At 37.2% G+C, this 10,796-nt stretch overlaps 1 protein-coding gene across 2 annotated transcripts in view; it reads right to left on the minus strand.

Moving 5' to 3' along the window:
• NT5DC1 (5'-nucleotidase domain containing 1) overlaps positions 1 to 10,796 on the minus strand; it is a 150,230-nt gene that overhangs the window by 132,658 nt on the left and 6,776 nt on the right. The window contains exons 2-6 of one of the 2 annotated variants that reach the window (XM_017869926.1): positions 10,340 to 10,431; positions 8,536 to 8,607; positions 6,058 to 6,164; positions 2,325 to 2,404; positions 157 to 238 (exon numbers count right to left, since the gene is read on the minus strand). In XM_017869926.1, the coding sequence (XP_017725415.1) occupies positions 157 to 238; positions 2,325 to 2,404; positions 6,058 to 6,164; positions 8,536 to 8,607; positions 10,340 to 10,431 (433 nt within the window). Of the gene's footprint in view, positions 1 to 156; positions 242 to 2,324; positions 2,405 to 6,057; positions 6,165 to 8,535; positions 8,608 to 10,339; positions 10,432 to 10,796 lie in introns of both variants that reach the window. The other variant, XM_017869924.1, reaches the window with a different exon arrangement.

The following is a 10,796-nucleotide window of genomic DNA, read 5'->3' on the forward strand; positions in this document are numbered from 1 at the left end:
TCTGAAAATGTAGGCAGAACCAACTTTATAATAATATTGAAGCTCAAATTAAATCCTAAGTAAGATACACAGCAAAGTATCTGCTTTCCAACTAATTCACTAGACAAACATAGTTTAACAAACATGTATTAGAAGGCCCCTCTTCACGATACTCACCCTTAAAAGCTGACATTTTATAATTGTGTTGTATAGCGGCAACTATATCCTTCCAAAAATCAAATGTTTTTTGACCACTGTTCTGCTGAAAAACAATTCCAAATGTAACAAATGCAATAATTCAGTTTTAAGCATAGTGAAAATGCTGGCAAATAATTACAATGCAGACAGTCCCTGACTTAAGATGGGTAGACTTATAATTTTTTTATTTTATAATGGTGCAAAAGTAATAAAGATTCAGTAGAAACTTAACTTCAAGTACCCATACAACTACTGTTTTCCACTTTCAGTACAGTATTCAATAAATTACATGAGCTTTTCAATACTTCATTATAAAATAGGCTTTTTTTTGATGACTTTGCCCAACAGTAGGCTAATGGAAGTGTTGTGAGTATGTTTAAGACAAGCTAGGCTAAGCTATGATGTTCAGTAAGCTAGGTGTATTAAATGGATTTATAGTATTTTTGACTTAACGATGGGTTTATCAGGAAAAAACCCCATCATAAGTTAAGGAGCATCTGTATTACTATATTCTGATAGAAGTTTATATTTTAGAAAACATAATAAAGTTATCATTCTTCTAAATGTGATTTTACAAAGAAATCTTCCACGAAAATGACTGCTACATATACACATACATATACCTAAATATTAATATAGCTCATATAGCCCAAATAAAATAAAATTTCCACTCATTATAAAGCCTAAAATTATAGAATATTTTAAACACAGCAAATTCACAGTGTTATATAACTTCTGGGATATCAGAATGTGTTATATAATATACTATGGCATCAATGGGACTAAGAAGACTGACATTCTAAAACCCCAAAAGCTAGTTACTTTAGAATTCAGTGCATACTTAATTTGAATTTCAATGTGAAAGAGCTGTAAGTCTCAATAGAAGAGATGAATGAGGTTCCAAATCCAAAATGTAAATTGTTTTCATTAAGATTTTTTTAAATCAGAAAGCAAATAAACATTACATTAAAATAAACGATCCTATGATCCTTTGCTTCCTTGGAAACGTTAACCAGTGACTTATCTAAACAAAGACAGACTACTAGATATTTATATCTAATTATACAAACTCCAAAATATTTAAAGACTGATAACTTTGCTTGTAGTAACTACCAAAGGAGAAACTGACTCCATCTTGTGTTAATAAAGAGTTCTATAAACATACCCAAACTATTGATCAATGGAAACTTTCACAACACATAAATGTAATTCTGATTCACAAATAAAGCATTACTGTGCTCTATTATCAAAATGATAATTATTATTATTATTATTTTTGAGACGGAGTCTCACTGTGTCACCCAGGCTGGAGTGCAGTGGCGCGAACTCAGCTCACTGCAACCTCCACCTCCCGGGTTCAAGCAATTCTCCTGCCTCAGCCTCCCGAGTAGCTGGGACCACAGATGCACACCACCAAGCCCAGCTAATTTTTGTATTTTTATTAGAGACGGGGTTTCACCATATTGGCCAGGCTGGACTTGAACTCCTGACCTCATGATTCACCCTTCTTGGCCTCCCAAAGTGCTGGGATTACAGGTGTGAGCCACTGCACCTGGCCCGGAAAGTAGTTATTTTTAAAAGACATATGCATAAAGGAAAGTGATTCTGACATATAAATCTGTTTTATGCTCATAGGTCTTAAGTCCTAAGTATAAACTAGTATAAGCAGAGATCTATTTAATCTTGATATACAGTACAAAAGAAAACATTTATATTCATTAAATGATGTTCAAAATGGTGAATTTTTAAATTCCATCCAATTTTTCTGCTTTTATTGTATTTAGAATGCTAAAAGACATGCTGAATTTTCTTAATCACCTTTAACTTTTATTTTGCTAATGAAACTATTTATTTTGCTAAAGAAAATGTTTTGTCCAGATGCAAGTTCTGTATTTATTTTCTTTTCCTAAACTTTTGCACCCTCTGCTGGAGAACAGGTTTATTTTCCTGAGAGAAAAAAAAAAGGTCACTGCTATTTAATTTTCCAAAATATTTTAACCAAATTCACCATGTTTTCTTTCCCAGTCACCTCTGAAACCACAAAGAAGAAACTAAGCAAAATCACAACTCAGAAGCAATATATAATTAGGTCCTCCAATTTATGACTGACTACATATCATAGTTTTAAAAAATGAGTCCCCACTTACTTTTGTTAAATAGTCCACTACCCTGGCACACAGAAGAGCTCCTGGCAGGTCAAAGTAGTTGTCGTAAAAATAATACTTTCCTGAAAAAGAACAAAATTTTAAACTAGGAACAACATAATGCTACATGTATGTGAAATACACAAGAATATGGCTGAAGAGACACTAGATTTTGGTTTAATTATCTGAAGAAGCCTCCATTTCAATTCAAAATGGCACCATTATTGGCTGTCACTGTTTTTTAAGAAAGATTTAAGCTCCGAGGGCACCACAAGAAAGTTAAAACATGGTATCTTGAAGCATTGTATTCGAAGATATTTTAGTCATCTTAAAGAATGTAAAAACTAAAAAGGCTATATGCAAAAAATAAAATAGAATATGAAAAAGCCATATGATGTTATCTATGTCACTGAATTTCAAAACAATCAATTAACCTAACCCTGGAGTACCATGAAGTGCTCCACACAATAGTGCTTTTTCAGATTGGTTGGCTGTCCCCACCTAGAGTACCGCATTCTATTTTTATGCCATTTAAGACAAATTTCAGTATAATGTGAAAAAAACTGTGGTGATAAGTAGAATATAACCATGCCATGTGAAGACACAGTGTGCTTATCTTATAAAAACTGTAGAGTGAAGGACAGGTACATTCCAAGATTTCGTGGAAGAGAGGGATTTGGTTTATTCTGTATGACCGCAGGGTAGAATTACATTTGAGCCCTCCTCTGGCACATATGACTTTTGGATCTGCTGTCCCTGAAGAGACACTTTTGATGACCCATGTCACATTCCCCTGGCCCATGTCTGATTTCAACCACCACTATGCTAACAGCACCATCCCACCTTGGCACAACTGAGTCATTCTCTTTCTCCCAAAGGCTCTGGAGCCCATGTGGCCAACTTCACACTTGGAACAGGTTCAGGAACCAGTAAATGAATGCCCTACTTCCTGTTCCATGGACAGACAACTTTGGGAGGTATTCTCTGCACTTCTCCTTGGAAGTCCCAGTAGAGTCCAGCAACCATTGTTCCTTTTATGTCTTACCCTCTCATTCCTTCACTCCTGACTACTGGGATCAAGAATAACCACTCTGCTTTTGAGGGAATCCAACCTCGTAGAGTTCCCTAGAGAATACCTGACACAAAGAAGAATCAAACAAAACCAATAGGTAAAGCCAGATTTTACATTAATAATAAGGTGCTTGAGTACATCATTATAATCGCCTGATTTTGATTCCCCCCATCCTCTCATTTGTAAGCTATGTATACGAGGTTATGGAACACACTTGTCTTGTTCTTTAGTGTTGACTAGGCATAGTGTTCAGCATATTCTAAGCACTCAATAGATGTTTGCTGAATGAATGAATGAATGAATAATCCAATAATCAAATAGATTACTTTGGAATGCAGAAGTATTATAAGGAAATTAGAAGAAAACCATATGCAGAAGCCAGGGTTCTGTTCCTCTGAATATTATTTTGTGCCTCTTACTTCTTCCTGTAAATTTATTTTAAAATGTATTAAAAAAAATCAAAGTTTTCTTTTTGTTAATTCACAAAATGGCTGTGCCAGTTTGTGTCCATTCCCTCAGTTAAAAACATTTTGGTTGATACAGTCTTCCTGCTTTTCACTCTTTCACAGCTTATATTGTTAGGGGAACCTCTCAGGCTCTTTTTAATTCCTAAGAAAGGTTAGCATGGCTTTGCCAGTGTGAAGAACCAGTGATCTGGAAGAAAAGGAAGATGATATGCCATGTGCTTTTCTGCCTCTGCTTTGCTATGCAGTAAGACTATATGACACTCCAGGACTCCCAAGACTTAGGACAGTGGGCAAAGCTTCCCAAGGTTCATTAATCTGCACTTTGTCGTATCTCTTGGCCTGACACTAGACTGACCCAACTTCATGGCCAGCTGTCTCAAGCACTGTTGGAGCAGGAAGCATCCCAGCACTGCCAGTTACATAACCTTGCTTTTCTCCTCCCATTCTTCTTCCTTTGTGGGTATTAATAGATGAAATTCAGGCCAAGAATTGAACTACTGATGTTGAGTAAGGATTGAGGTCTAATCAGATAATTCAGGGGGAACCTAATGAGAAGAGCTCATTGGTTTTCACCCACAATGCAAGAGGCTAGGTTATTTGACTGTCGAACTTGGGCAGAATGTCCGCTGTGTGGACACAAAGGGGCTTGTTCAGCCTTGAGCTGTTAACTGGGCCAGGCTGCTTGCAGTGCCTCACCCAACACCCACACTCTGACACTATACCACATGAAAGCTTCAACCTCTACCTCTGTATAGAAGAGGCAGCTCATTGCGAATGAAGTGATTAGTAAGCCCAGTTCAACAAAACAAGCCTCTGAATCAAGATCAAGTCCCATAATCATGAAGTTTTACACAGAGAAAAACTGCTCCCCAAGAAGCTACTATCAACCCTACTCCCTTTGTCTTAGTGGCCATGGTAGAATGGCAAATGAAGGACTGAGGGGAAGGGAACAATTTATATTAACAAAGGTTCTCACTTCTGCAAAGGTGGTATTATCTCCGCTCAAAGATGAGAAAACTGATGCTAAGAGTGACTTAGTACCAGAGTCACTTTATCCATCAAATAACAGAGTCAATATGATCCAGGACTGTTTGGCACCAAGCCCCTTGTGATTTCCACTAGATCAAGCTGTTTCTGCATAATCTACCATTTGGGGAAGATAAGTTCAAAGGGATTTGCTCTCTGGAGATCAGCTGGCAAGGAACACTGTTCTTATGTTAGGTCAACAACCTGGAAAGAGATTATCAAACAAGTTGTCATTAAACATCTCTACATCCATCAGTGCTTTAAATTTCCTAAATGTACTGATAGGGAATGTACTTTACAACTCTGTTCTTAACTCTGAGGATTAATATACTTAAATGTAGAAGAAAGCTACAACTATAGAATCAACTGGAGCTCCTGAAAATAAAAGACTTATTTGGCAATATTTATCAAAATTTTAAACCTGTATATCTTTAGAGAAAGTATACGTCTAGGAGTTTATCCTAGATATATGTATGAAAGTGAAAAATATACATTCATGAAAACATCACCACAGGCTTGTCTGTAATTGTGATACACCAGACACAACATAAATGTCCACTGCTAGGAGCCTGATGAAATAAATCATGATACAGGCACTGAATTGCAGAGCATCCCAGCATTTAGAAGAACTAAGTATACCTCGTGTGTGTGCTGATGCCAGACTCTCCAAGATGTAAATTGAAAAGAGCAAGGTAACTACATAATCCCTTTTGTATACCTTTAAAAAATAGGACAGGAGTTGAAGACAGTTACTCTTCCTTCTGTTCATTTCTATAATATTTAAATTTTCTAACCATGTGCTCAGATTAATATTTAATGTAAATAAATTTTAACTGGGCTGTGGAATCACAGGCCCTTTTTTTCCTTCTTTCATACTTCTCTACATTTAAAAAGACTCATATTATTCCTAAGTGCTAATCTTTAAACCAGAACAAGTACAGGCAAAAGGAGTGCCAATAAAATCTTCCGTGAACAGTATTTTGAACCATATGCCAAACAGAAGTCAAATACACTTGGAAAAAATACATCCTATTGCTATAAAGCTGAAGCTGCTCCCTTTTGGATCCTGCCCAGCAGGGGAAAGGGGGGGTCTTCTTTGTCCTGACCTCGAAGGTTTAGGGTACAAAACAAACAGGGAGTGGATGGTGGAGCTGCCTCATTTGAGTCATACCTGAGCGGCAAGCCATTCCAGTGTCCGACAAGAAGTGCTTCCATTCTTTCTTGCCATATGCCTCTGCCAGTACCTCTGGAGCCATCATCTTGGTGCCATGGCTTGCCCTGATTTTGGGAGAGGATGCACATTGCTCATTAATGGTTCCCTTGAATGCCCCTTCCTCTGTCATTGGGACTGTTGATCCCTGTTGCCACTGGAGCTAACAAATACATATATTTTTTCTGTTTTCAACTAGGTGCCTCCCTGTTTAGGATTCTGTAAAGCATTTCTATGGACAGCTGTAGCACTTCACCGCTTTAATCCACCAAGTAGCAGGTGCTTAGGAGATGCTCATTCAGAAGTCATCACTGGATAAGATACCACCCTTTTTTAGAGAAGTTGTCATTTAACTATACAAATAAGATGAACACACCTGGAACAATTAGAAAACAACCATGTGACTTAGTGGGAAGCTGGTTCTGGCAGCACTAGAGAAAGAGGAGTAGGTACCAGAGTCAAAGCATGAGTCCACCGGGGCCACAGGAGGCACAAGAAGCACCTGGCACCCACAGATGGATGACTGTGAGCACGCAGGACTGTGAAGACAAGATGAGGAGCAACCTGCCCACTCAAGGACACAGCATGGCTAAAACCACATGGGGAAATCAAAGAGGAATATGGAAAAACAGAGCAACATGACAAGAAAGTAGGCATTTTCTGTGCTCAAAATACTGCTTTTGCATCAGTTAGGTCCAGCTAAGAGAATCCTATGCTATAGAGAAATATGGTAGTTTCCCCTTATCTAGTTTTGCTCTCCCACAGTTTCAGTTACCTGTGGTCAACCTGGGTTGAACAATACTAAGGGCATAGTTTCAGAAACAAACAATTCATAAGTTTTAAACTGCATACCATTCTGAGTTCTACTGTTACATTTTATATTTTCTCACTGTATCTACTAAACTTTATCGCAGGAAAAGACATAGTACATACAGGGATGTGTACGATCCATGATTTCAAGCAACCACTGGGGGTTTTGGAAGATAATCTCCAAGGATAAGGAGGGACTACTGTAGTTGAAATGTTAATGTAGTTTATTATGAGAAATTATAATGATTGACAGTATTATTCTCTTGGTGTTATAATGTGGTAATAAAATAATATGAAGGAAAAAAGAAATAAAATAAGAAAAGCAAATGGGGGAAAATCACAAATGGGCTCCTTTTTATAAAGCAGTTAACATTTTAGAAAGCTTTATGTAAAGATCAAAGGATCCTGAATGGGAAATATGATCAGAGAAGGAATCTACTATATTGGTGGAAAGAAAGCATCAAGGAGGTATGCTAATAAATTCAGGAGAAACTAAAGGTTAGCCAGGACTTGGATAGAGAGAGACAGACCTTGTAGGAGGGGTACTGGGACAGGGACAGACACACAGAACAAAGAGAGAAAGAAACAAAATTGTAGAAAGCTTTTCATTCTTTTAACTGTGGTTGAAGATAGCCAAGAACACTGTGAGAATCTGACAGTAAAGTTAAAGGTCATAGACAAAGCTGCATTTACACATACCCTATCTGTCAATACCTGAGAAATAAACATGGAAATAAACTACAAAATACCAAAGGTGGGGCTACACCTGCTGTCGTTAGATGAGCCTTAGGGGAAGGTCTGGGGGAAAATGTGAAGGGAGTTTACATCATGCAAAAAGAATGATGCATCAACAGAGAGTATATATTAGGGGCCTGGGAGTTCTCTCCTTTGATTCTGATCCTGTTTGTATATGTAATAAATGATATAGCTTCATGGCCATGTTGACTTTCCTGTACTATTAGTACTAGAAGAAAAACAGATGCTCCCTCCCTGGTGCCCTGTGAGAGACAGAGCAGTGACAGCAGCTAAGATACCCTTAGCAACAGTTGAGAGGCTGGGCCCACTCACAGAGGAGAGAAGTAAAGAAAGTCAGCCTGGAGTGTGGGAGGAGGAAGAGGTTGATGAGACTTGGAACAGTCCAGAAAAACTTCCAAAAGGAACTAGGACACAACATGACCCCTGCATGACAGTGCCAAATTTGGATAAATGGAGAAAGAGAGGGTGGAGGGTACAGACCACCAACCCCTACCCAATACCCATTCTTTCTTCCTTAACAAAAATAACCCCAATTTTATTTTAGGCAGCTACATACTCAGCTAAAACAGTGTAATTCCTGGGCTCTTTTGCCAGAAGGAGTGGTCAATGAGATGTAGCAAGTTGTAAACTTTCTATTGTATGTTCTACAAATATTTCTAATGAGGTAAACTTAAAGGAACTAGACCTTTAAATCTAATGCTCACAAACTCATATTTAAATGGCTCAAACAATTCATACAAAGACATGCAGGCAGACAATCTGTCATTAATTAAAATATTTGTATTTAACCCATACTGTAAGGGTCATATGACACTCAGTAATAAAGTATCTCAGAGAAGGTAAAGTTTTGACTTCACAACTAAGTTTTATTACCTGAGAACAGTGCCATTATCTGCAAGTTTAAGGAAGTTCCCATCTTCTAGATCCAATGCCAAACCTTTGCAACTGAAATAGGAAAGTCTGATTATCAATCGATTCATATATTTAGCTAACCTAAGAAATGACAACCTATATTTTCCAAACATCATAATGCTAAAAAGATATTCTCCCACCCAGGGGAATGGTATGTTAATCACACAATTAAGAATATCTAAGAACCGTAAAATTAAATATCTATCACTGAGCAAGTATACAAGGAAAATTGTTATGTAGGCAAATAAGGACAGCATATTTAGTTTATAATATCTTTAGGCTTTTCAAAAGATAAATCTAAAACTCAAAAGAGAAAAAAAGAACCTGAACATCATCCCATGACTTTGTTAAAACGTACAAATGTTTTTCACTAAATAAAACACACACACACACACACACACATTTATATTCTACAAGTTAAGCACTTCGCCAGTCTTTCCTACACTCTAGAATTCGTCTCATTTTAGGTCAGGTTACAAGAACTTGCTCTCTGGACAAGGCATATTATTGAAAACCACTAAAAGAAAGTCAAATACTAAGTTTTATCTCCTTTACTGTAAAAGACTTGTGGGATTTGGGGAGAAAGGTGAGTACAGATTCATTATTATGAATAACAAAAGCAAAGTGGTATAATGGCTACCAAATACCAAGGGAATTAAACAAAAAATGACAGGGTACTTTAGAAGGATTATTTACTTTTGTTCAGGGTAAAATTTCCAGAGTCAGTAATTTAATACAGTAACATGTTACTGTTTCTTCCTTTTACAAAAATGATACATCAAAAAAGACTAACAAAATATCAAAAGAATGTATACTAGATCAACATAATGTAGGTATTTTTCATGTGGTTTAGGATTGTTATTTTATTTTATTTATTTATTTATTTTTGGAGACAGGATCTCACTCTGTACCCCAGGTTGGAATGCAGTGGCATGATCAACAGCTCACGGCAGCCTGGACCTCCTGGGTCCAGGCAATCCTCCTACCTCAGTCTCTCCAGTAGCTGGGAATACAGGCATGTGCCACCACACCTGGTTAATTATTTTTTATTTTTTGCAGAGTTGAGGTTTTGTCATGTTGCCCACACTGGTCTCCAACTCCTAGACTCAAGCAATCTGCCCACCTCAGCCTCCCAAAGTGCTGGGATTACAGATGTGCCACCACGTCTGCCTGGTCTGATTTTAAACTGAACAATTTAAAGTGGCTTAGGATATTTGTTTGTTTTGTTATCTAAATGAGGAAGACAAAGGAAGCTTTGGAAGTTGGGAGTCCTGACCCAGGAAGGGAATTCGCAGTAAGAGTCTTAGGAATGTCGATCTAAATGACAGAAAACCAATGGTCTTAATTTAGACTTACTCAAAATGTGATGATTCCTCCTTTTCTCTTATAGTTCTTAAAGGATAGTTAAGTCAAACCTTTTTCTTAAAGATGTAAATTTTAGAAACAGTTCTTATTAACCTCTGAAACTATTATGACAAACTTAAGCTATATGAAAATATCCAAATTAGTCACATAAGCTCTTAGCTTATTTTCACATTTAATTAGGCAAGTCTAATTTTTTTAGTGTTTAAAGTGTTTAAAGCAGAAAACCCTTTAATTCATTAAATACAAAACTTTTAATATAGAAGGCATGAGTCCTTTGACTCAATTTCACATTTCACATTCTATCTTCATAGAAGAGAAAGCATCCCAGTTTTATCAGTAACAATTAGAACCACAGGAGATGTACAGACTTAAAAAACAACAACAACAAAAAAGAACTTACCAGAAATCCCAATCCTCTGGGGTCACACTGAGCAATTCCTTATCGTACCCTTTCTCCTTAACTAGGAACTGGGCAAAGCTATTATAAATGAGCTGCAAATAAAGGGAAGAAAAACAGATGAAATATAACACCCACTACTCATTCTTTTTTTTTTTAATTTAATTTTATTATTATTATACTTTAAGTTCTAGGGTACATGTGCATAACGTGCAAGTTTGTTACATATGTATACTTGTGCCATGTTGGTGTGCTGCACCCATCAACTCGTCAGCACCCATCAACTCGTCATTTACATCAGGTATAACTCCCAATGCAATCCCTCTCCCCTCCCCCCTCCCCATGATAGGCCCCGGTGTGTGATGTTCCCCTTCCCGAGTCCAAGTGATCTCATTGTTCAGTTCCCACCTATGAGTGAGAACATGCGGTGTTTGGTTTTCTCTTCTTGTGATAGTTTGCT

The sequence above is a fragment of the Rhinopithecus bieti genome, unplaced genomic scaffold (genome assembly GCF_001698545.2).
Source record: "Rhinopithecus bieti isolate Rb0 unplaced genomic scaffold, ASM169854v2 scaffold_4829, whole genome shotgun sequence".
In the NCBI taxonomy this organism is placed as follows: Eukaryota; Metazoa; Chordata; class Mammalia; order Primates; family Cercopithecidae; genus Rhinopithecus; species Rhinopithecus bieti.